General features: G+C 29.2%; 1 protein-coding gene across 1 annotated transcript in view; it reads left to right on the top strand.

The window, feature by feature from the left end:
- LOC111619260 overlaps positions 1-27,976 on the top strand; it is a 101,124-nt gene that overhangs the window by 41,394 nt on the left and 31,754 nt on the right. Inside the window, exons 5-9 of the mRNA XM_023360941.1 lie at positions 7,515-7,614; positions 13,609-13,652; positions 18,740-18,817; positions 20,227-20,423; positions 22,438-22,493. Of these exons, the coding sequence (XP_023216709.1) occupies positions 7,515-7,614; positions 13,609-13,652; positions 18,740-18,817; positions 20,227-20,423; positions 22,438-22,493 (475 nt within the window). The remainder of the gene's footprint in view (positions 1-7,514; positions 7,615-13,608; positions 13,653-18,739; positions 18,818-20,226; positions 20,424-22,437; positions 22,494-27,976) is intronic.

Here is a 27,976-nt window from a genome sequence, read left to right as displayed (position 1 = left end):
GATACATCAAAATTCGAATCTTGCAGTAATTCTGTAACCTCCTCCTCCTGACCTAAACTACTCCTTCTAGGTCTACTTGGTGTTCTCTCCGGTATAGTCGGTGAATAAGTCTTCCTCTTTCTGCCTTGAGACATAATAAAACAAGCAAACTTACCTATAAAAGAAAAAGGATTCAATTATCTTATCCAAAATGTGGATAGTCTCCCAACACTTCTTAGCCACAAGCACACTTTTAAGGAAAAAACAAATGCCACCTTTCGGCAAAAACGAATACTCCAATATGCAAAATAAACAACGATGTACGTCACTCCGTACAAGGGATCATTATATTAGTAATAAGTTCCAAAAAATTCTCCAACGGAATAATAGAAGTTCCAAACACACTTTCCCGAATTTTTTCTAATTTAGAGCATTTAGCAATCACGTGAAAAGCATCCAATATCTGATCATCCTTACCATACATGCAAATTTCTCTGTGATAATTCTATAAAAGAAAAAGGATTCAATTATCTTATCCAAAATGTGGATAGTCTCCCCTACAACTTTATTAAATTTGAGTCATTGTTTGCCAGATTGCCAGTAACAAAATATCATTTTGGAAGATAGCTTCAGTGCGCAAGTGTAATTTTAGCAAATCAACTATTTGAAGAGTTGTGCAAACATGTTGGCATCTTGTATATAAGTCAAGAAAACCTGTCTCATCACTAAAGCCCATTCACAAGGAGAAATGCTGGGAACTGGAAACTTCTTTCAACAGGACAATGTTCCCCATTCACACAACAAACTACATACAAATGGCTTTTTCAGCTAATGGAGTGTCTATTATTGATTGGCTAGTTCTATCTCCTCATCTTAATCTGAGGGAAAAATGTTTGGGGGATTTGGACTATTGCTGTATATTCACATGGGCAGCAATAATGTGGAAGAACTAAAACAAGCCACAATTTGTCACTGGAAAGAAATAAGCATATCTGTTCTCTAAAAATTCATACAGTCAATACCAGACTGCATTTATAAATTTATTTTAGCCAATGGAGGTTTCAATAGATATTAGGTTAACATTAAATATGCCTTTATATTTTTGGGACAAGTCAAACTGTAATTCTTTAAAACTGTTGTTTATTTTTTCCTGTCTCTGTAAATGATTATCATTTTTTATGTATGCATTTGTGAAAGTTCAAGCAAGCCAAAAATGAATTATTTTTCCAAAGTTTTAGTGTGAATGATTTTATATGGAAATTATTAGTGTTTTTATATTTATGGGACACACCTAAATTCTGTTTACAAAATAAACCAAAAACTGCTTTAATTAATGTAGTCAGAAATAATGCTTTTGGACAAAATAATAGAATTCCTAATCAATTTATAATAAATTTCATAATTAATTTTAATTTTAAAATATAATAATGTAACTTTTTTACCATAGTAATAATAAATTGACTAATTTTGTCAACTGAATTTTTACTTGTGATTATGAATTAAATTATAATATCTTTTATTCATTGAAAGAAACTTAAAAATCCAGGACAAAATATATATTTTAAAATGTAAAAAAATACAAAGTTGAAGACTTCTAAACATCCATTCACAATCACTGGAACACATTAACACTGGTGGAGTTTACTTTCTTTTATGGGCTCTTTGTCACCTGTACTTATGCAAATTGTTTAAAAGTTTCTGTGGCAGACTTCAATTTTTTTTGGTTTTTTTTTTTTGTATTCTTTATCACAAGTCTTAAATATTGTATGTTTTTACATTTTTAAAGCTATTATTCAGTTTTTAAAGTTAGTAATTGAAATTGAATAAATGCTGATTTTTTTTCTTAATAGATTTATTATTATTAATATACAGTATTATGTGTTGCATAATTTCTATAAAAAATTTCAATTAGTAAATTTATTTATTTATGAAAATATATAATTTTTGAGATTTGTTTTTTTAACCTGTTACAAAAATTTGACTTTCGAATTTTATTTGAACTATTATATTTACTGAAAGTACAAAATATAAAATATAGTATAGTATGTTGGCTAAAAAAATAATTATATTCAAAATTTAAGAAATAAATTAATAAAACATTTCATATGTAATAAAAATTTAATATGTAATATTATAGAGAGAATTATATCACATTTAAAATCTTTCTTTGTTTTGTTATTTGTGAAAATTTATAATCTAATATCAAACTTTTCTGTTCATAAAAGAACAAAAATTATCACAAGTTAAAAAAAGTAAAGAATATCAGAGAAGTAATAATTCATAAATATATTTTTATAGAATATTTAATTATCACCATTTTGTCTAAGTGTACTAATAAATAATACATTTTTTAATAAATTTATAAATAAATTTTTTAATTGCATTTTTTATTTGTTTTGTTAATATACTTGCTTGTTGCATCAATCAACAGTTGGTTATATGATATTGTATACAAAGCAAATGTTTGTTATTCTTTAATGCAGTTAATAATCAAAACAGTTATTTACATAATAGAATTGATAAAGTTGCTCATAAATCAACATAAACAGTCATATTTGAATATTTGATAACTGAAGAAATAAAAAAAGCTTATTTAACTTAATATGTAGTTTTAATTAAAATATTTTGAGAAACATGATTAAAATATCCAGAAAGTTGCTTAACTTTCCTGGCAACATTTGGTGGTGCCATCTTTTATGATATTTTATTAAAAAGAACTTTTTATATTATTAATTATTATAAAATGGTAAAAAAAACTTAATTTTGAGGATGGAGATGAATTTTATAAAAAATTCAGGGCTGTGGAGTCGGAGTCGTGGAGTTTTGGTGTTTTAGCCAATCGGAGTCAGAGTCAGAGTCATCAAAAAATCTGCCGACTCCGACTCCTTTTTACTTACCAACTTGTTATGTATATAAAACAGAAAAGTATTGGAATCGTGTCAGATTTGACCCTCCAAGTTTTTTTTGCAAATCTACATGTTTGGAGACCTCCCGAACCCCTCAAAAAAGTCAATAAAAGGGGAAAAATTGTGCGTGTGTGTTGGCGTCTAATTTGTTTAATTTCTTTATTTTCTGTTCTGAAATATTAAACAATATCTCAGAATAGGTAAAGTTTAAGNTCTAGACCAATAGCGGATATTGCACAAACCGTTGAGTTTAAACGAGCAGCAGATCTACTAAAAACCATTTATTATTTAATGGCAATAAAAATTATATTTATATTAATGATGTCTCCAAAGTTCAGCAAAGTTTTTGCAGAAAAATAATTTATCAGGAAGCACATGAGCACCATTCGATGCACCACTCCACGTCAAAAACAAGCTTAATTAAGCAATGGCATCGTTGAACGGTGCACACTCAGTAAGTAATCCTACAATTTTTTGTTTATAGCATAGTTTATATGGATTATTCCCAAAAAATTATACATATTTTGGAAATGTTGAGCCAAATTAGTCTAGAATCGATTAATTTTATGGAAGAAAACCTTTCAAACAGCCGTAGTTTGTAAACTGCATATGTGCCGGGCTGTGATTGGCTCATGTATTTAAGGACTCGTAGAACATCAATTTCATAAAGAACGGAACGTATCTACCATGTTATAGGGGGGTCAACTGTAGTGAGAGGATGGAAGTAGATAAGCTCTACAAATAAGTGCAACGACATTTGTAGAGCTTATCTACTTAACATTGTTAAATTAAATTAATATCATAATTAATTGTGGTTGGAAGGATGTGGCAGGTATTATGTAAGGGTATAAACTAAATTTATGATGCACACCATAGCTAATGACTGTGGGAGTTCTATAAATTAGTAAATCCAGAAAACTAATTTTTTCCAATTGATTCGAGTTAACCAGATTTCACTATATTCATATCACAAGAAGCCTTTAATAAAAAAAGGCAAAAGTGTTTGTTTTTCTTCTATTATTTGTATTTAACATACTACTGATGAGTTAGTTCAGTTCTACTGACTAATTAAAATTGATGATATATATGAAACAATGTTTCATTTTTACATTTGTATTTTAAAAATGATTTGTGTTTAATAATTTTAAAATTAATTAACAACTGAACTTCCTATCAAATACTGGAGGTAATATACTTCCTTCTACCTGTATAAAAACCTTCCAAATCTCCAGTGATACTCATTTAAGCAAACGTTTTCGACCCTACCAGGGTCTTCATCAGGCCACTGTTANTAAAAGGGGAAAAATTGTGCGTGTGTGTTGGCGTCTAATTTGTTTAATTTCTTTATTTTCTGTTCTGAAATATTAAACAATATCTCAGAATAGGTAAAGTTTACGAAACGAAATGTGGCACTGTAGCTCGCATATAAAGGGGCATTAATACTATTAAATTTTGGTTCTTAATTAAAGGTCGACAGGGTGAAGACATAAAAGTAGTCATGTGTCATATCTCTTAATGAATATTTTACTCGTTATTAGTGTTCAAAATTTAAAAAAATAAAATAAAACTTTTCTCTACCCTCAAAGTAAGCTTTTTTATCATTTTATAATAGTGTAGTAAAACCCATTAAGATATTTTCGCCTAAGATGTTAGAATGTATATGGGGACATGATTTAGTTCAACCACTTTGACTTAAATAACTAACTCCTGTGTTAAACCATCTGACTCCAATTCTGACCACTCTGACCACAGAAATTATTAGGCTTCAAACAGGGTGAACAAAATAATGCCCCCCCACACAGTCTTACATCCACACATAGAAAAAACCTCGAATCTTTTGCTTAATTAACTCGAAATTTCAAGGTATTCTGAGTCCAAAACTGTAAAAATTTTTTGACTGAGCGCTACACTTTGTTATGTATCCTCTGTTATATATAACAGCTGGAAAAGTAAAAATTATTGAATACATATTTATATATTACTTAGAGGAGTCTTTTAGCTTTGAAATAAAAAGTTTTTACGTTCTATCTTTATTAGAACTCTATTTATTGAATCTTTTATTCTGAGGTCACGTGATGACATCAGAATTTCTGAGTCTCTTTCAGTAACAAGTCCTCCCCTAGTCGGAGTCAGAGTCGGATGGTAGGGAAAAGTCGGAGTCGGAGTTGGAGTCAGTAGATTTTTACGCGATTCCACAGCCCTGAAAAAATTGCAAATGCTAATAAGTAAAATCTTTAAGTCCAACCTTTTTCTAGATATGANCAATAAAACCACATTACACCTAATTATGTGTGGGGTGTTCCTTCATAGCAAAACTTCCATGCACTAGAGATGTTGACTGCGTCTCTGGAGTTAATACATGTATTGTTTAATCCCGCTTTATAAATTTCTAAGGTCTCCATGATTTTTAGTTGGTCAGTACGGTGTGATAGCCTAACTAGACTGGCATTCTGCAGATCCACCATAATTCCAGGCTCCGTGGCTACTGTTGAAAGGGTGGTGGAGTGTTTATTGTTATCAATATCATACTTATGCTCCTTAAGATGTTTGCGGAGGGAGTGTTTGGTTGAGCCTACATATACTAACTTATTATTAAATCTGTCATCCCAAAGGGGTATAGAATATACCCCCCGGTGCGTCTTTCAAGTCAATCCCATCCTTCCCGTTTCAGAGTAAGCTGTAAATGGATCTTGGCCTACTGTACACTATTTTGTTATTAGTGCGGGAAGAGATTTCTCTGTATAATGTGTCAAGCTGGTGGTTGTACTCTACTATTTTTCTTTTACGGTTGTCGTCAGGCGGAAGTTCTGGGATATCCGGAGTATTGCGCGTGTTCTTCCGCATATATGCCCGTGCAATATTATATACCAAGTTCTTACTGTATCCATGCCGTGTGGCTATTTCCTGGATATGCTCCAGCTCAGCTATGGTATCTTCCCATTCAGAATGGTGGGTGAAGGCTCTCTTAGTCAATGCCCAAAATTAATTAAAGAATTCAACCAGAAATTTTATTAAAATAATTTTGGAAATTTTTTAGCACAGTTGCTTATTTTCAAGAAACTTGCTGTCTTGAAGTACTTTATTCAAATCTCTTTTAAATACAAAAATCTTTTATAGCTTTTCAAATTGGTTACATATTAAATTTAAATTAAACAAAAATTTTAAAAATATTAATATATGTAAATTATATGGTTGTAGATTATGTTCAGAAGCAAAGATTGACTCAGATTTTAACTGAAATAACTTGATAATGTTATCTTGCTATATAATGTGTAGTATTTGCAGTTTAAATTTCATTTGAGTTAATTTTTTTTTTTTTTTTTAGATTTTTCTAAGATTTCTAAAAATCAGCAATATTTTGAATGATTGTTTGAATTTTCATATATTACAATGCTAGATTTTAAGAAAATTTTAATGTAATGTTGTTTGGATAACCAGTTACAGTGCATATCCTGCAGAAAATTGCTAGAACACTTTTTTGTATTGCTAACATACTTTTTAATTATGATGTTTCTTGTTTTATACAGAAAAGCTTACAGTGCTTGTATTTGTTTGTAGTGCAGGTTTACTATATCTGTGAGGCTTTATCATCTCTCTTCACATGGAAAAGTAAATTTTTCTACAGAAGGATAGTTTATTATTATTATATTATTATGTATTAAATTAATATTATTTGTAACACACCAACCGAATGCCGAAAATCAATCAGGCTATTTTAATGCTAATTACTAAATAAATTACGAAATCAATTTGGCACTAGAATAAAACCACATTACACCTAATTATGTGTGGGGTGTTCCTTCATAGCAATTTTTAATATTATTTGGTAAATAAAACAGAAACAAAATGTGATAAAAACATTTTTGTCCTTCAATAATCAACTTGTTCCAAAAATAATGTGTAATCTTATTTGATTAAAATAATTGATGTATTTTAATTTCAAACCAACCAATAGGATGTTTAAATTGTTTCATTCATTCAATTATATGTAGAAAAACTACATGATGATTTATTCTACTATTAACTTTTAACTTGAAAGTTATTTAATAATAATTTAAATTTTATACCAATATGACTTTAATTATATAAAATGAATTTCTACACTGCAGAGTTTAAGAAATGAAGTAAATAAATCAAAAATGTAATGAAGTCTTCTTTAGTTTTGCTTTCATTAGCAAAATGGAGGAAAATAATGTTATTGTTTGTAAACAAAATGAAACATTGCACAGTCAAACTAGGGCTATTATTTTAAATATATGTAATTATTTTTATCCTCAAAATTCACTTTAAATTTTATAGTAATGAAAAAATAAAAGTTTGTAGATTATTAGAATAACAATTAACTACAGGTCTTAATTGTCAAGATAATCTGAAATGACATTATTTTGTAGATACGGGATAATTACTGAAAATTTATCAGCTTTCAATATGCAAATTCAAATAGAAATGTTTAATAATATCAATTAACCCTATTGAATCTGCTTTCAAATTATTTTTTTTAAACACTGTTAACCAAGGTTTATCCACACAAAATTATACTGTAGAAATAAAGTTAGAAGATTTGTGAGTAATAAAGTTTGCCATATGTTTGAAATTCTTAATTTATTTCACTATTTATTTTATTATTAGAGCAGGTCCAATATCTGCAGCTTTAGACAAAGGAGCTGAAGTAGTAATAACAGGACGTTGTGTTGATAGTGCAATAGTACTTGGTCCACTTATACATAATGTAAGTTTATATTTAATTTATTGTTTATTGTATACAATATATGATTAAAGTGGGATAATAAATGATTTATTAATAAAATATGTAAGGTGAATTCCATAAAGATAAAGTGAATTAATAGATTTCCATATAATATCATTCACATGAAAAAATTTTTCAAATCCTATTTTTTTTAGTTTATCTATACTTTTAAAATATATATATTTAAAAATGATAATTTATTAGGACAGAAAGCAATTTTAAACAATTAGCTTAAAGTTGACTGTCCCAAAAATATAAAAGCAAGTTGATATTGATATTAAGATAGCAGGGTCAACATTAACCTGACAGGGTCAACATTACTAGAAATGACTGTAGTTGGTTAGAATTGCTAATTTAACAATGGGCCAAGGCAAACATGTTGGCATCTTGTATTGGAGAAAGATGAAATTCTTGCTCTTAGAGGTGAAAATTATTCTGCAGGATCAATTGCTAATAAATTAAAACAGTCATTCACTGTAATCTACAACTTTATTTATTTATTTAATTAGACATACTAGGCAGAGCCCATGATGCGGGGTATACAATAATTCGTTACATGTACATTACACAAAAAAATATCATAATCCATCCATTATCACAGAGAAAATTAACATATACATAAATCAAAACAAAAATTATACAAGTGTTATTATAAACATCAAAAATAAATATCTGAAAGCCCAATATCCAAATATAAACATATAACATAATAACAAAAAATCATCATGGGGAGAACTATCCAACCAAAAACATCATTATATAAAGAAAAAAAAACATTAATTACACCCACCTATAAAAGAAAAAGGATTCAATTATCTTATCCAAAATGTGGATAGTCTCCCAACACTTCTTAGCCATAAGCACACTTTTAAGGAAAAAACAAATGCCACCTTTCGGCAAAAACGAATACTCCAATATGCAAAATAAACAACGATGTATGTCACTCCGTACAAGGGATCATTATATTAGTAATAAGTTCCAAAAAATTCTCCAACGGAATAATAGAAGTTCCAAACACACTTTCCCGAATTTTTTCTAATTTAGAGCATTTAGCAATCACGTGAAAAGCATCCAATATCTGATCATCCTTACCATACATGCAAATTTCTCTGTGATAATTCTATAAAAGAAAAAGGATTCAATTATCTTATCCAAAATGTGGATAGTCTCCCCTACAACTTTATTAAATTTGAGTCATTGTTTGCCAGATTGCCAGTAACAAAATATCATTTTGGAAGATAGCTTCAGTGCGCAAGTGTAATTTTAGCAAATCAACTATTTGAAGAGTTGTGCAAACATGTTGGCATCTTGTATATAAGTCAAGAAAACCTGTCTCATCACTAAAGCCCATTCACAAGGAGAAATGCTGGGAACTGGAAACTTCTTTCAACAGGACAATGTTCCCCATTCACACAACAAACTACATACAAATGGCTTTTTTAGCTAATGGAGTGTCTATTATTGATTGGCTAGTTCTATCTCCTCATCTTAATCTGAGGGAAAAATGTTTGGGGGATTTGGACTATTGCTGTATATTCACATGGGCAGCAATAATGTGGAAGAACTAAAACAAGCCACAATTTGTCACTGGAAAGAAATAAGCATATCTGTTCTCTAAAAATTCATACAGTCAATACCAGACTGCATTTATAAATTTATTTTAGCCAATGGAGGTTTCAATAGATATTAGGTTAACATTAAATATGCCTTTATATTTTTGGGACAAGTCAAACTGTAATTCTTTAAAACTGTTGTTTATTTTTTCCTGTCTCTATAAATGATTATCATTTTTTATGTATGCATTTGTGAAAGTTCAAGCAAGCCAAAAATGAATTATTTTTCCAAAGTTTTAGTGTGAATGATTTTATATGGAAATTATTAGTGTTTTTATATTTATGGGACACACCTAAATTCTGTTTACAAAATAAACCAAAAACTGCTTTAATTAATGTAGTCAGAAATAATGCTTTTGGACAAAATAATAGAATTCCTAATCAATTTATAATAAATTTCATAATTAATTTTAATTTTAAAATATAATAATGTAACTTTTTTACCATAGTAATAATAAATTGACTAATTTTGTCAACTGAATTTTTACTTGTGATTATGAATTAAATTATAATATCTTTTATTCATTGAAAGAAACTTAAAAATCCAGGACAAAATATATATTTTAAAATGTAAAAAAATACAAAGTTGAAGACTTCTAAACATCCATTCACAATCACTGGAACACATTAACACTGGTGGAGTTTACTTTCTTTTATGGGCTCTTTGTCACCTGTACTTATGCAAATTGTTTAAAAGTTTCTGTGGCAGACTTCAATTTTTTTTGGTTTTTTTTTTTGTATTCTTTATCACAAGTCTTAAATATTGTATGTTTTTACATTTTTAAAGCTATTATTCAGTTTTTAAAGTTAGTAATTGAAATTGAATAAATGCTGATTTTTTTTCTTAATAGATTTATTATTATTAATATACAGTATTATGTGTTGCATAATTTCTATAAAAAATTTCAATTAGTAAATTTATTTATTTATGAAAATATATAATTTTTGAGATTTGTTTTTTTAACCTGTTACAAAAATTTGACTTTCGAATTTTATTTGAACTATTATATTTACTGAAAGTACAAAATATAAAATATAGTATAGTATGTTGGCTAAAAAAATAATTATATTCAAAATTTAAGAAATAAATTAATAAAACATTTCATATGTAATAAAAATTTAATATGTAATATTATAGAGAGAATTATATCACATTTAAAATCTTTCTTTGTTTTGTTATTTGTGAAAATTTATAATCTAATATCAAACTTTTCTGTTCATAAAAGAACAAAAATTATCACAAGTTAAAAAAAGTAAAGAATATCAGAGAAGTAATAATTCATAAATATATTTTTATAGAATATTTAATTATCACCATTTTGTCTAAGTGTACTAATAAATAATACATTTTTTAATAAATTTATAAATAAATTTTTTAATTGCATTTTTTATTTGTTTTGTTAATATACTTGCTTGTTGCATCAATCAACAGTTGGTTATATGATATTGTATACAAAGCAAATGTTTGTTATTCTTTAATGCAGTTAATAATCAAAACAGTTATTTACATAATAGAATTGATAAAGTTGCTCATAAATCAACATAAACAGTCATATTTGAATATTTGATAACTGAAGAAATAAAAAAAGCTTATTTAACTTAATATGTAGTTTTAATTAAAATATTTTGAGAAACATGATTAAAATATCCAGAAAGTTGCTTAACTTTCCTGGCAACATTTGGTGGTGCCATCTTTTATGATATTTTATTAAAAAGAACTTTTTATATTATTAATTATTATAAAATGGTAAAAAAAACTTAATTTTGAGGATGGAGATGAATTTTATAAAAAATTCAGGGCTGTGGAGTCGGAGTCGTGGAGTTTTGGTGTTTTAGCCAATCGGAGTCAGAGTCAGAGTCATCAAAAAATCTGCCGACTCCGACTCCTTTTTACTTACCAACTTGTTATGTATATAAAACAGAAAAGTATTGGAATCGTGTCAGATTTGACCCTCCAAGTTTTTTTTGCAAATCTACATGTTTGGAGACCTCCCGAACCCCTCAAAAAAGTCAATAAAAGGGGAAAAATTGTGCGTGTGTGTTGGCGTCTAATTTGTTTAATTTCTTTATTTTCTGTTCTGAAATATTAAACAATATCTCAGAATAGGTAAAGTTTACGAAACGAAATGTGGCACTGTAGCTCGCATATAAAGGGGCATTAATACTATTAAATTTTGGTTCTTAATTAAAGGTCGACAGGGTGAAGACATAAAAGTAGTCATGTGTCATATCTCTTAATGAATATTTTACTCGTTATTAGTGTTCAAAATTTAAAAAAATAAAATAAAACTTTTCTCTACCCTCAAAGTAAGCTTTTTTATCATTTTATAATAGTGTAGTAAAACCCATTAAGATATTTTCGCCTAAGATGTTAGAATGTATATGGGGACATGATTTAGTTCAACCACTTTGACTTAAATAACTAACTCCTGTGTTAAACCATCTGACTCCAATTCTGACCACTCTGACCACAGAAATTATTAGGCTTCAAACAGGGTGAACAAAATAATGCCCCCCCACACAGTCTTACATCCACACATAGAAAAAACCTCGAATCTTTTGCTTAATTAACTCGAAATTTCAAGGTATTCTGAGTCCAAAACTGTAAAAATTTTTTGACTGAGCGCTACACTTTGTTATACAGTAGACCCCCCTATAACGCTTAGATACGTTCCACGTTAATCGAATTTTACGTTGTAGGAATGATTAAATACATGAGCCAATCGCAGCCCGATAGGTGTGAAGTTTACGGACTAAGGCTGTTTGAAAGATTTTCTTCTGTAAAATTAACCAATTCTAGACTAATTCCACTCAACATTTCCAAAACACGTATAATTTTTTGGGAATAATCTGTATAAACTATGCTATAAACAAAAAATTATAGGATTACTTACCGAGTGTGTACCGTTCGACTACGCCGTTGCTTAAAGCTGGTTTTCATCGCGGAACAGCACATGAAACGACGGCCGCAATTTCTGATAACGAATTTTTGGCGGAAAAATAACTTGACCTTTGGAGACATCATTAATATAAATAATTTTTATGGCCGTTGAATAAGAAGTGTTTCTTTCACAAGAAATGTATAAAATTAGTGCTGTATTAGACTTACGGTACCTAATTTACATACTGTGCAGACGATAATAAACTCAACTTACTAGCCTAAAATCTCCGTAGCGTGTTGCCAGGCGGCAGAAAGCATATATATAATTATAATAAAGTTACAATAAATTAAGTTAATATATAATTATATATACAGTACCTAATTTATATATAATTAATATATAATTATATGTACAGTATCTAATTTATATATAATTTGTATATAATACTGTACAGACAATAGCAAACTAATTTAGCCACTCTGTAGCGTGGCGCAGGGTGGAGGAAAGTAGTTCAGCTGCTCATCCACTATTGGTCCAGATTCTATCAATCTTGTCGCGAAACGAGTCGGCGACGACGTTTTAGGTGCTCCTGTATACGTATGTTGCTACAATTTTTTCGCTACGTTATAGGAATTTCTGTTATAGGAACGCATGTTATAGGGAGGGGGTCGACTGTATATCCTCTGTTATATATAATAGCCGGAAAAGTAAAAATTATCGAATACATATTTATATATTACTTAGAGGAGTCTTTTAGCTTTGAAATAAAAAGTTTTTACGTTCTATCTTTATTAGAACTCTATTTATTGAATCTTTTATTCTGAGGTCACGTGATGACATCAGAATTTCTGAGTCTCTTTCAGTAACAAGTCCTCCCCTAGTCGGAGTCAGAGTCGGATGGTAGGGAAAAGTCGGAGTCGGAGTTGGAGTCAGTAGATTTTTACGCGATTCCACAGCCCTGAAAAAATTGCAAATGCTAATAAGTAAAATCTTTAAGTCCAACCTTTTTCTAGATATGACATATGACTCTTTTCTATCACTCCATCCCTTTACCTTTAACCACCAAAATTTAATAGCATCAATGACCTTAGTACACAAATCTTCCTGCAAAATTTCAGAAAATTTCAAAAAAAAGCACAGGAGTTATTAACAAAATCTTGCCTTCCCCCCACACACACTACATACAGGAAAAAAACCTGCATTTTTTTTGCATTTCTCAATGTTTCAAGGCCCTGAGTCCAAAAGTGTAAAAATCTTGGTGGGTCATTTTCTTGACCAATTGCCCTATTTTCCCTCTATTATATATAACAGCTGGGAAAGTAAAATTTGAATTCTTTATTATTTCAAAAACAGACATTTTATTTGAAAAAAAAGAAAATATGTAAACTTATATGAAAAATAAAATATTGGAAAATTTTTATTGTATTTAAAATATTAAAAAGTTTATGCAAGTTTTATAAATTATACTTTTTATATTCTAGTTTAAATGGAAACTTGATGATTGGGACAAGCTTGCATCAGGCAGGTAAGCTGATTTAAATATTTGTAATTTATTTATGAATAACTACTTTTTAATTTTGTTGTTTATGCTTAACTTTAGCTTAAAATAGCTGTTTTATGAAAATACATAAATATGTATACAAGAGGTAATTTTTTTATAGAAAACCTCTCTTGTATATTAAATTGTAACTTAGTGTAAAAAAAGCTGCAATTTATTGTATGAGATCCTGGACAGGTTCGAACCATCACTAAATTTGCAAAAATCAATAATTTAAAAAGAATTTAATTGTTTAAAATGAAAACTGTTTGTAGTCAGACACCCTTTGTTTACATTAAAACTGCAGCGCAGAGTTGTAAATCATGAAAGGACTATCATTCCATTTCTGATTGAAAGGTTGAATTCAGCTTCGAGTTTGACCTCTCCCATGCTCCAGGTAGGAGTCCCGTTATGTTTAGTAACAAGGGACCAGTCACTTGGAAGGCACAGATGAGGAAGATCACCTAATCAGAATGGCTGATCGAAAGACTGAGATTGATATAATCCCCAGCAATCAAGGACACATCGCACTTGGTCAATTGATGTTTTGGATAATTCTGACACTAAGTGTCAATGCACCAGTGAGTTCTCCTCAAAATTCTACAGCAATTAATCTGTGTCGTACCCTCTGAATTACTCCTACTCATCCGAAGCATTCCAACATCACATCGAAGAACTCAAAATTAGCCCTACCACCTCTCCTACATCGTCTCTGTTCCAAAGCTGTCGTCAAACCTTCTGTACCAACTCCCATTGATGGAATTGGACTTTTCATCATTCATGGACTGTGTTGGACTCTCAAACAATTATCCTGTTGATGGCAAACTTCAGCGACCCAATCAACACACGTGTAAGCTTACTATTTACTATAATAAACAGATTTTTTGTAAAACACTTGTTCTCTGCCCCATTACCCACATGTGGACAACCTTAGCCTTCCTTACACAGAATTAATTAAATCTCACTCCCAAAATCAGCTTACTTATAATTGATGAGTATCAGTCTTTGAAATTTATCTTATGAAAAGATAATATAATTAAACCTGTCTATCTCGAATCTCATAGGAATGAGAAAAAATTTTGAGATATAGAGGTTCCTACACAATAAACAGTAATAGGTTTGATTGGAGGTGTGGTATTGTATTCTTAACTATAATTTATATCAAAATGTAGTCAATGTGTTTTGAATTTGTAATTGACATTTCAGTCCATAATTTGAGATATAGAGATCTTGGGAGAAAATCATTAGAGATAAACATGGAAAATATATTGGATTTAGGCTGAAAATGCAGAGGAAAAAATAAATTTTAAGAAAAAAAGGTTTGTGATAGACATGTTTAATTATGTGTTGTTCAAAACTAAAATACAGTTTAATTTATGTGATTTGTCTGTTTGTTTTGTCCTTAATAACTAAAAAATTTTGTACTATAAGTATAAATCTGGCTATTTTAAAACTGTTTTGTCATACAGTTAAAGCAGTAGTCAATAACCCATAGTTTTGGAGTTGCATGCAGCTCTTTAAAAATGTTTTTGTAGCTGCCAACTTTAATCTCTGCTATATAGAGTGTAGAGTTGACAGCTACAGAATGTTAGAAACTAGTGAATTACTACATCTTTGTGAAATACAGTATAATTCCAATATACAAATTGCCTTGTTCCTAAAAACCTCTCATAAATACAGATAAGCTTTTTTATTATTTTTATGGTTGAAATTCGTACCTCATTTTGGCATATCTGTTCCCATATCCATGTCCTTCAAGTAATAATAAAGTTCTATGAAACATCTATTTACCCAACAATTAGTTATCCAGGATGAAATAAATAAAATGAAAGTATTGATTAGATTATTCATCAATATAAAAGGAACTAATAAAAAATGACAAACAAATATAAAATAAGAGAAGCAAATATGTAAGTTATCAAACATTTCTTTAATTAATGGTAAGAAAACAAAAGTTATTTAAGATGATTAGTAAGCAAAGAGCAAGTAAAATAGAGAAAAATAAAATTTCTGTATAATTAATGAAATTTTAATCTTTTATCAAATGATTTGTAATGTAGAGATATTTACTGTACTGTTCAAGTATGTTCAAATGTATAGCTCTACTATAAGCAAATGAAGACACAACATAAGTGAAACAAAGAAAATGGTGAATGAAAGCTATCAGTTTTCTAATGGGAGAAGACCGAAATTTCAATTTCATTGCACTTATGATTAGAATATTTTGATCTTGTAAACATTGATGAATGCTTGGCATCAAATATTTCAACTCATCTTAGGAAGAAGGATAAAAGAAAATCATTTTTGTATTAAATTCTTGTATATTGAGTACTTGTAAATTGAAATCATACTGCAAGTATGATACCATTTAAAAGTTTATAGCCAATAGATGTACAACTGTGACTTAGAGGATTGTAATGGGAAGGTGATATAAAGAGAGTATAGAAGCATTGCTTCTTCTATATATATATATACAGAGCTGGTTCTGATAGGTATGCAGTGTGTGCATGCAGTACAGGCAGCTGATAGTGCACTTGAAAATTTAAAATTCAAATATAATTTAATATTATTTTAATCTAGTGGTCAGCGATGAAACAGGTTGATGTTTGCATGATAACTGATGATATAAAGTTAGTATAGCTGTTTTGCATCAGAAACCTTAAATCCCTCATCACCTGTTGCTTACACTTTTATCTGTTGAACAAGAGAAAACTTCATCAGTGGGAATTCCATAACCACTACGATTGTTTCTTCTTTTAAATTACATAACAAGTACAAAAACTTGAACTTTGCAAATTCAAGCTTTATTTTTATTTGTAGAATTTTGTCAGATGGCAGTTTTATGAAAATTAATTTGAAGACATAATTTGTCCGAAATTGGTAAACACCATTTATTCACTTCTTGTGTTCCAGAATATAAACATTTGATGACCTGAACTTTCTTTATAGGCTGCTTGGCTGCCAAATTTAAAAACATTCCTTTAAAAAATACAGAAAAATATCCAATTAAAATTACAAAGTTAAAATTGGAACTGGTGGATCTTACAGACATCTTTGTTTTTCTTTCCATCCTTACCCACTCAGGGATTTTTGAGCTTTATATCTACTGAGGAAAATTTGCTGGTAAATGTAGATTTTTGTAGCTTCCCCCTGGTGATGAATCTTTGCAAAAGTTTCAATTGTAGAATTTCATCGGAAAACCAAAAGAAAATTAAATACAGAAANAAATATACAGGATTATGTCAAAGTCACAGCTCTTTAACAAAGAAGCAGTTTAGAAGTAAAAACAATAAGGTCCTTTGTTACTAAATATGCAACAATGGAGTGATTTTTCACCACTTCACATGATAAAACACGTCTATAACTTAACATTTGTAACATCAAAGACTAGAATTAAATACAGGAAAAAACAAAAACAAAAGCACTAAGTGTGAAAGGTCTCATTACACCCTTCAAACTTAATGTTTTTTTTTTCTGTATTTAATTATACAATTTTAACGAATAAATGCATTTAGAAAACAGTAAGATAAAAGGACGAGAAAGTGTATAAAAATTACTGCCTTCAATAGAAGGGATAAACAAGAGGAGCAATTAAAATGCTCCACTTCTTCAATAGAAATTGCTACTAGTATCTGTAAAAGCTCGTAGTTTTAGTTTTATTGGGTGGAATAATTGTTTTTATACGACTCGAGGCCAACAGTAGGGAAAAAAGGGAAGAAATTTATGCTAAAAGTCACGTGCTCATCTTTAATATTTTCAGCTTTTTGTCGATGAGAAAAGACGGAAGGAGATGATCTCTGTGAATGAAATTGCTTCTGGACTTTACATAAGTAAAAAAGTAAAGTTCTGGTCAATACCGGTGATGGAATTTACATCAGAGGTAATCCTCCTTCTTTAAATTTCTTTCTTCTTCCATTTTTGCTCCCAATTTTTTTTATATTAATTTCATTTTAATTTGCAAATTTTATTTTATGGCAACACTAAAATATAATTTTGAACAAAGGTGCTTTCTACAGGGCTGCTTGATATGAATAAAATGAAAATAAATATAACTTACATCGATATTTTATTAGATTTTTTACTCCTATCAACTATATGAAACTATCCTAAAACATACAACCATCATATTTACAACTCTAAGATGAAAGCCTCTGCTCCACTAGATGGCACTACAGAGTTCCAAGAGACTGTATTTTAATCATTAGCAGTTGGTTACCTGTGGTGATATTAAGGTGAGACCTGAGTTATATGCTTGGACTCTGGCAGTATGACCCAATGGGGACCAGCCTTCCTTGCCTTCCTCACTCTTGATTCCAACCCTCTAACCTTGACATACAGTTTTGTGTGCAGCCTGTACTGCACTAGTGTACTCTACCATTGAGAGTATTGCTCATACTTTATCAGTAGGCAGGGTCCTCCTCCCCTAGATGAGGGGGACACTGCCCAGTGCATCCACTGGACTATAGGTCAAAAAGACCTGAAATGATTTTCATCAATTTCTTCAGTCTCTAAGTTTCCTTTACTTGCTGCTAGCGTTTGAAGTACTTGGTTTTTGGGCTTGTTCCAATGAATGTGATTAGCCCTTCTACGGAAGTCTTCCGTAAAGGGGCACTCAAGTACAAAGTGTCTCGTGTCGCCACACGGACACCCACAAGAGCAGCAACTATCTCCATGTCCAAATTTGGACTTGAAATGGGGAAACTTTCCATGTGCCGTAAGGACCTGGGTCAGTGTCCAATTAAAACTGATTGGAGTTTGGCCAACTTCATGCACAAAGGCATAGGTTGACCTACCTACTGTACTGAGGTTCCAGCACTATAAACAATAAACAATCATTGCAGCTCACTGTTAGTATCAGACTGGTGTGAAAAAATGGGAAGGTCCATGACACGGCAGTGGGGGATGGTGGGAGAACTGTTCGACTCATCAGATCAAAATGTTCTTTTTTTTTAGAATGACCCTCGTATTTGAAAACGTCACAATTAACTTATATAGTAATCTATTATTGAAATTTAATGTAGTTTATATGAAAATAATAGATTTCTTATAAAAAAGAAATATTTTTTTTTATTTAGTCTGGCAGGCCATCTTGTTGAATGTGGAGCACAATCAACAGGAGGAATATTTACAGACTGGCATCAAGTTTCTGATTGGTATGCAAATTTTAAATTTATGAAGAGGATTATTTTCTGTATTTTGTATTTTTTTTATGGTAAGACATTTTTAAAGAAATTTAAATCTATCTAAAATGTTATGTATCAAAACACAACATTACTTAAGTTAAATTTACTATGTTGTATATTCAAAATGAATAAAAATCATGTATTCTCTTGAAAATTTGTATAAAGATAATTATAATTAAAAACTAATTTATAAAGTGTTTTTCTGCAAAGAAAATCTATTTTCAGATGTTCATATTTAGTACATTTATAAAGAGATATGTACAAAAAAATTATAATAAAATGTCAAACTTATTAAAAAGTATGAAATATTTTTTAGTAAACTTTATTGTTTTGATAACTAAAATAATATCTCATATATAAAGAGAGTATAGAAGCATTGCTTCTTCTATATATATATATACATATTTACATTTATAAGAAAAAATATTTGGTATGCCCTATATAATCTATTTCAAACTTTTGGTTCTTCTTCTAATTTCATACAGAAAAATATAGTTCAAATCATGTTATCTGCAACACATTGAAATTGAAAAGCAATACTGTCCATTATAGTGCATTGAATTTAATTTCACATTCACACTCAATTGGTTATTACTGATGTAGTGCTTTATGGAGGTATTGTGGTTTACTACGTGTTGATAGTATCTTAGTTCTGTAAAGTTTGTTTTTGATTTATCATAAAAAGTGTTTTAATATTTTAATTTTGACTTTTTAAATTTTTGGCATCTCTCTGTAACAGATTACTTCAGACATTCAATATAGTTTTGTTTTAAAAATAATTTAATATTTTTTTTAAAATTCAGTTTTGTATAAAGTAACTTTATTAATTTTTGGAAGTTAAAACTATCAATATATAATATGAAGATTTTAAGCAATATTAGCAATATATATTATTACTTTTTGATGATAAATATTGTTGATGTATCAAAATATTTTTAATAAGAATACTTAGAAAATTGCCTAGAATAAATTAATGGAACTAATGAAAAGAAAGAACATTCAAAGTTAATATCAGAAGAAAGCTGAGCCTAAATAGTTATTTTGAATTATTGATGATAACAAAAATGTATAGCAGTTTGGGCAATTGTATAAAATGAAATTTGAAAGATTTGCAAAAAATAAAATAATAAAAAAGAGAAATAGAGGAATGAACATATCAAATATTTTATTACTTTAAGAATATTACATTAATTATATATTTACATAATACTTATATTTATATATAATAGATATACATTTTAAGTATTAAAATTTATTGCAATTAAATCTTCCATAATCAAAACAATATCATCTATATTTTTAAATTAATACAAATCATTAATTCTGTCCTATTATTTTTTTTATTTTTATTACAAAGTTTTAAAATTTAATGTTTTTAGGGATAATATGGGATTTCCAATAGTAGAATGTGCAGGAGATGGAAAATTTATCATCACAAAACCAGAGTCAACTGGAGGATTAGTATCCACTGCAACAGTTTCTGAACAATTGTTGTATGAAATAGGTGATCCACAAAATTACTTATTGCCAGATGTGACTTGTGATTTTACTCAAGTAAAGTTAACTCAAATTGCTGGTAATTAACTGTTTAATTACAATTAAATAATATTTCTTGAAATAACTTTTTTAAATATTTATTTATTTCTAATTTTGTAAATATACATTGTATGATGTCGTTAAGAAAAAATTCAATAATTGTATATAATCTTTGTTTTAATAAATTAGAGGAATTACTATATCTCACAAAATAATTTAATTATTACATAAATATTTTTAAAATTTTCTTCAAACAATTTTAAATAATTATAAAAGATAAAGAATTATAAAAGTTTTTAAGATATGTTTAAATAGTAAATGACTTTATCATCTCAAATCCAGATTCTGAAACAGTGGTGTTTAAACTTTTCAATTGGCATGCCAAAAAGTGCATAAGTTGAATGTAGGTGGTCCATAAATAATTTGTATATTCTATATATACAAAAAGTAGGACTATTTCTATCTTTTAAAAAAGATTGCCAAATATGTTTACAAATCAGATTAATTTGTGTTATGAGCTGGATTTAGCTCATAGTCATAGTTTGGGCATCATTGTTTTAAGTAATAGAAATTTTTGATTGATTTGTTTTGCTGTCTTTAAAGATTCAAAAATAGATTTTAAACATAAGTATAAACTATTTAGCTTTTTAAAAATAAGTTTAAAGTTGTATATTAAAGTTGCAAATTAAATATAAAGTTATATGTAAACTTGAAAATGAAAATAATTAATAATCATTGTCCATATTTGATAGGTGAGAGGTGTGAAATTTTGAATTTATAGAAACTTGTAAATGAGGAGACAGTATTTAAAATCAACAACTAAACAACTTTTAATATCAAAAGGAAACATAAATGATAATTGACCTGTCCACTTGTTATTTAGATCTTGACAAATTTATTGTTTCATTTGCAGTGGTAATTTCAAGGACAGAGTAGGAATAAAATACTGTATTTCATTGAAAAAAGAATTCAATGACAATTGGTAATTTAAAATTTATTGATTCAAGTGCTTTTAAAATTTTGGAGGCCAAAAAAGCACAATATATCCAAATCTACAATATAACGACGAGCTACTGTATTATTATAACTGTGTACTAAATAATTTGATATTTATGTTTATTTGATCGCATAACTACTGAATTTCTTATTGTACTTAATAACATTTAATTATTCTTAATATTTTTTTTAGATAATTTCTTGTTTAAAATTTTATAATATACATGGTGTCTCAAATTAAAATTGACACTTCCCAGCTTGCTATAGCAAAAACTATTCATCAGAAAGTCATGAAAGTTTGGTAATGCCTTAATGGGAATTTTTTCTAGAGCAAACAAAGTATGTTCCAAAAACCACCACTATTTTTTTGTTTTATGACATATGAATATTTGTGTCATTTTATGACACAAATATTCATATGTCATATTCATATGTCATTTTCATTAAATATATATATATGAATATTCATATATATATATATTTATGACATATTTATATCATAAAATAGTTTATGAATATATTTTTTAAAATCATAAAATTTATTAAAGATAAATTTAACAAATGTTTCCTTTCATAATTTTAGGTTAATGAAATTTTTTAGCACAACATTTATTAATTTAAAATTATAGATTAAACTATAACAGTAAAAATAAATTAAATATAACAATTATAATATAATTTTGCATTTTAAACTTATTTAAACAAACTTTGTCTTATATTTTATCACATTTAAAAGCAGAAATAGTTTTACATAATGGAAAATGTTTTAGCAGGAAATGCTGTTTGATTACATAAATTAAAAAATTAGAAATTACGATAGTATTATCATTAAATTTCATTTATATTTTCATTACACACTAAATTTCAAGTCATGATAAAGTTCTAAAAATCATTTTATGAATATTAATCAATTAAAGAAATAATCTGATTCTGCAATACATTATAATTGTGGAAATATGGAAGGACATTAATAAATATAGTAATTTTTCTTAAGAAGTACACTATTTTTAAGTGAATATTGTAATTGATTAAAATATATACAAATTTGTATTTTTTAGATGATAATGTATTAGTTGAAGGAGCAAAGGGTAAACCACCTACAAATGAATATAAGGTATATTTAATCTTTTAATTCTTTATTGTTAAATTAAAATGTATTTAAAATATTAAATATATAATATCATTTTGTTTCAGAAAGCATTTTATTTAGCAACTTTAAAATTTGCAAAAAAAAAGTATGTTACATAAATGTAAGAATCCAAAGGCTGTTTTTATATAAATTTTAAATGAAAAGAGAAACTTTATACAATTTTTCCTTTTTCTGTCCGATTCACATAGAGTAAGAATGGGAGAATATCAAATATTAATGTAACTGTCAACAAGTCCTTTCCTCCCTCACATCAGCCCACGAAATTAGCGTAAATATGTTGTAATGGTCAACTTTCAAATATAAGAAACTTGATAATTAACTTAGTCTAATGAGGAAATCTAATCTATAAACAATCGCTAACAAATAATCATGTCAGCACTACCAAACAAATGGTCACCTGATCAGATTCTCACACTGAATACACATATAACAGCCACACACCTATTAGTGAGGCAGACATACTTAGAAGCCATAACTTACAGCTCATCCCACCTTATTGGAGGTGGACATAATAGGAAGAGTATAGGCTACTCACCAACTTCCATCCCGCCATAATTATAGATCCAAAGGATTACCTATATTTTTATTGTAATTTGTGTAAGTGTTGGCCACGAATAACTTGGTGCCAAATCAATGGTCACTACTCCAACAAGAGGTATGATAAAATAGATGTAAACTCTCTCAATCATTTATCATTTGAGTTAGGGCCAGTAGTAATAATTATAAGCACCTAGTTTAGGTCATTGACCTCTAGCATAGTAACATATATCTATAATTGTATCTGTTGCCTGTATATAGTATATTATATAAAGCATAAGATATTGTATAAGATACAATGTCTTATGCTTTATTTTTCTATTAAACTTGTTATTTAGTTAATCTGTCAACTTGTTATTATTTGGAGTAATAGACACCCTTTTGACTTAGCTGTGACCTCCCCACTCGAATTATAGCCCTCCTATTTTAAATAGCTGTCCAGTGACAATGTGAGCAGTCTTCACCAGACTGTTGCTGTTAAAAGGGGTTTATAGTTTTACGCTCTACCCCCAGTTTCTCACATAAAACATTGTAAATGGAAATATTACAATCAAGTAGCATCCAATGTACAAACTGTAATAAATAAGCAATATGTCTATCCAAAAATAAAGAAAATGTGTTTTTCCCTAGATGAAATATGAATCTATGTCTTTTAGTAATATGTAACAGATTCTCTATTTATATTATAAGAAATGATTAAAAATGAAATATTTTTAGAATAAAATTAAGAGTTCAGTAGAAGAAAAATTAACTCTGACCTAGTAATCAGAACATTCAGTATTATATTAAAGAATGTGGAATCATATTCCATATAGAGTATACTTTTTTCCTCTTTAATCCTTTTTCTCTGGTGGAACATGTCATTTATACAGTACTTTATTAGTATTTGTTTATTAATAGTACAAGCTATTCAGTTCTATATAGAAATATAGAAATATTTTATTTTATTGCATTGTTTCCTCAGTTAACAACTTTAATTTGTTTCAGGAAACCCATTATTTATAAACTTTAATTAATTAATTGAATCTGGGATTGAGGATATAAGAGTATGTCCTAATTATATGAAGCTATTATGGTTTCACTTTCTTTGCATATATAAAACACTATTAAAGTCATAATTTAATAAAAAATATAAAAAGTTTCAAAGAAATGCTTTTTATTCAAATCAATGCACTGAAAAATAAAAAATACATTTTCTTTAGCTTTCATAGTATTCTTGGTATTATGCAACCAAAAAATAAAAGTGTGCAGCATTCATGTTTAGAAATATTATTAGTTACACTTTCTATCAATTTTTATGGACTTTTCATGAGTACTACCCACTTTTATTTTTGGTTGCATAATACCAAGAATACTATGAAAGCTGAAGAAAATTTATTTTTTACTTTTTAGTACATTTACTTAAATAAAAAGATTTTGATTGTCATCTTCCGACCTTTCTCACTTTTGATCTCTTCCTAGATGTTCTCCCTCTGCCTATGCATTTTCTTTGAATGTCGTTTATTACTTCTCTGCTGTAAGTGTTGAAGATGTTGTTTAAAGACCAAATCAGATTTTGATCGACGGCAGTCAGTTTCTTCACTCGAAAGGACTCTTCCTCTAACATGGAGGAGGTGAGAGCACAATTTCTTTTGCGTTTCATGATGATCATCCATGATATTCTTCTTCTTCAGAACAAAAGCAGAAAACTTTTTAAGGAGTTTTCTGTTTTCCCACCTGTTTTCTGTTTTATTGTCTCTTATATGTATTTTTTTTTACCCACTCTTCAGAATGAAAGCAGAGAACTCCTGTTTTCTGCTTTCATTCCAAAGAAGAACATCATGGATGATTGTCATGAAATGCAAAAGAGAAAACACACTCTCACCCCTCCATGTTAGAGGAAGATTCCTCTCAAGTGAAGAAACTAAAAAGCATTTATTTAAAACTTTTCTTTTATATTTTTTATTTTCTACCTTTTAGTTTTATATATGTAACACTGCATTATCAAAATTCTTCTTGTTTTAGCATTTAATAGGGAAGTGGGTATAAAATTGAGTTACAAGATTTTATGCAGATAGTATGACTAGAGAAGGTTGATGGATATTTTGAGAAAGGAATAGATTGGAAAGACAGGACATTAATACAAGAGCTTCTACAAATATCAGAGAGCAGTAGTTAAAGAAGATGGTCAATACAGTAAGGAAATTGAAAAGGATGTTAGGTAGGGGTGTATACTTAGAAGAGGTAATTAAACAATATCTAGAGGAAGAGGAAGGCATTAAAATCAGGGAAAGGCAAATTCAGTGTCTAAGATATGCCAATGATAAGGCATTTCTGAAAGAAAGTGAGATTAAAATGAAAAAGATCCTTAGTAGACTGGAGAGGGGATGTGCAGCCTTCAAAGTGAAAATTAATGTTAACAAAACCAAAGTGCTATGGATTGGAGAAAAGGAAAGAAAAGTCATTATCCATATAAATTATGACAAAATGGAACAAGTGAACAGATTTAGATACCTGGGAGCTAGGCTTGAGTGCAGAAGTGAGAAAGAAATAAAAAAGAGAATTGGTATGGTGAAAAATTTAGACATTTAGAAAAATGAAAACAATTTTGTGTGGGCCTCTAAAATTAAAATTGAGAAAAAGGCTTGAAAAATGCTACATCTGGAGTGTTTTCCTCTATGGTGATGAAACTTGGATCTTGAGACAATATAACATTAGAAGAATAGATGCCCTAGAGATGTGGATGTGGAGAAGAATAGAGAAAGTTAGATAGATAGAGCAATAAGGTGAGAAGTGAGGAAGTCCTAAGAAGAGTGGGTAAAAAAAAAAAAATACATATAAGAGACATTAAAGTGGCAAAAAGCTTATTGAATGGGCTACATAATTTGAGAGAAAGGCTTATGGAATGATGTTATGGAAGAAATGATTGCAGGCAGAAAGAAATGAGGAAGAAGGAGAATTAAAATGGTGGATGACTTAAAAGAGGGTAGTTATAAGAAACTAAATACAAGAGTACAAAATAGAGTAGCATGGAAAAAGAGGTGGTGCTTACCAGACCTGCTATAACTAGCAGAAAACCAAAGAAGTATGACTGAAAAGGGGATAAGGTTTGCCCTATGTGTAGCATTATCTGTTATCAGACTTTTATCAATTTTAATTTTTCTGTAATTTTTTGCTAATTGCTAAAATTCTTTGCAAACTTTAAAAAATCTTTTTATCAGAAATACATACTGTACATGCAAAATTTCAACTAAAACAGAAATTGGAAAATGGATGAAAATTAAGTTATTTTATCTGAACAGACAAACAGAATAAGTTAATAATAAGCATGATGGGATAGTGGATTGTTAAAGGTGCATGGAAAATACGATTACTTTATTTAAACAATCCAAGTTATAATTTTGTGATCTAATTTTATTCTACCACCATATACGGCACCATCAATCAATATTTATATGATTTGGGGAGTTCAAGTTATTACAGCAAGTTACTTTAAAAAAATATTTATTAATTCAATTTTATTAATTTGTTCTACATTCCGATCTCGTGCATTACGTAATTTGAAAAGTCCGTTAAAAGCTATCAATTCGAAAACAAAGGTATTCGATTTCGCCTGAAGACGACAGTCGTAAACTGTTGAAAGTACTAGCGAACATATCTGAAATTTAACAAATCGCTGTCAATAACGCCGCAACACGTAAGTGTCATAATTTTAATTTCTAAAGGCTGGCGTGAAGTGAACTATATTTTCATTCATGAATACTACTAAAAAACACTTCTTTGCTTTATTGGATACCAGAACATCGTGGTTGAGGCAAAAAGCCCAACTTTGGTTTTTACTAAAGTGTCGAAAGAACGGACTCATCCCCAAGTGCATCTCTTTTAAACATAAAGCATTTCCAAGAGAAGTTAGAACACTATTACCTCGAATGGAACGAAGTCTCCTGGCAAAACTGATTAAGAATAAACGCAGAATGATATCGGAAGAAGAGGATAAGATGTACCTGGCCCACCTCCTTTTCGACAAACAGTGTGATCCATCTATTCTGTACCAACAACTAGACAAGATAAGATATATGGCTAACAAAAATGCACGAGCAGTCAGGAAGAAATTGAATAGTAAATATTATTGGTTACAGAAAACGTCCTGCCATAAACGAAGCAAAACCATTGAAATTCCATATTATAATTTTGCAAATGCAAATGTACCAGCAAACATTCATCAAATAATAACACGAGGTCCGAAACACATACCTACTCCAACGTTTGATTATGCACAACTCATTCCTCCCACCATCGCTGCTATAAAGAACACTTGCTGTCCAGAATTGCAACCTAAATTGGAGCTTTCTGCAATAACCAACATAGCATCAAAACGAAGTTCGAAATCCAGAAATTCAAATGCACAAACTGCTCGGATAGTTAAATCGTATCTTACAAGCAATCATTTAAATTTATTGGTAGCAGATAAAGATAAAAGATTTGTGTTATGCAAGAACCAGGATTTCCTATCAAGATCCAATGAATTCCTTCAACAGTCTGAATCAATTATACTAAAAGAGGATCCGACACCAACTATACTAAGGAAGACACGCAAGATTATTGCACTTACAGGGGTAACAGCTTCTTTAACTGGTTCTCTTAATCCGCCAACGAACATTGCTTGCCCAAGATTATTCTTTGAAGTGAAGACACATAAACCTACTTGGCCTTTAAGACCGTTGATTAATAAACGCTCCCATCCTACATATTTCCTCGAGACAGCACTGGCAAAACATATCTCTGCTTTAGTACCACCCTCCAACTTAGTAACCAATGCCGTTTTAAATGCTAAAGCTAACATTGTAACTACACTAAGTAACCTTCCCACTAACTCGTACCGGTTATACAAAATAGACGTTATTTCATTATATCCATCGGTACCACATTTT

This window comes from Centruroides sculpturatus, unplaced genomic scaffold, assembly GCF_000671375.1.
Source record: "Centruroides sculpturatus isolate CEXI.00-Female unplaced genomic scaffold, Cexi_2.0 scaffold46, whole genome shotgun sequence".
Taxonomy (NCBI): Eukaryota; Metazoa; Arthropoda; class Arachnida; order Scorpiones; family Buthidae; genus Centruroides; species Centruroides sculpturatus.
This window is presented reverse-complemented; position numbering and strand designations above follow the sequence as displayed.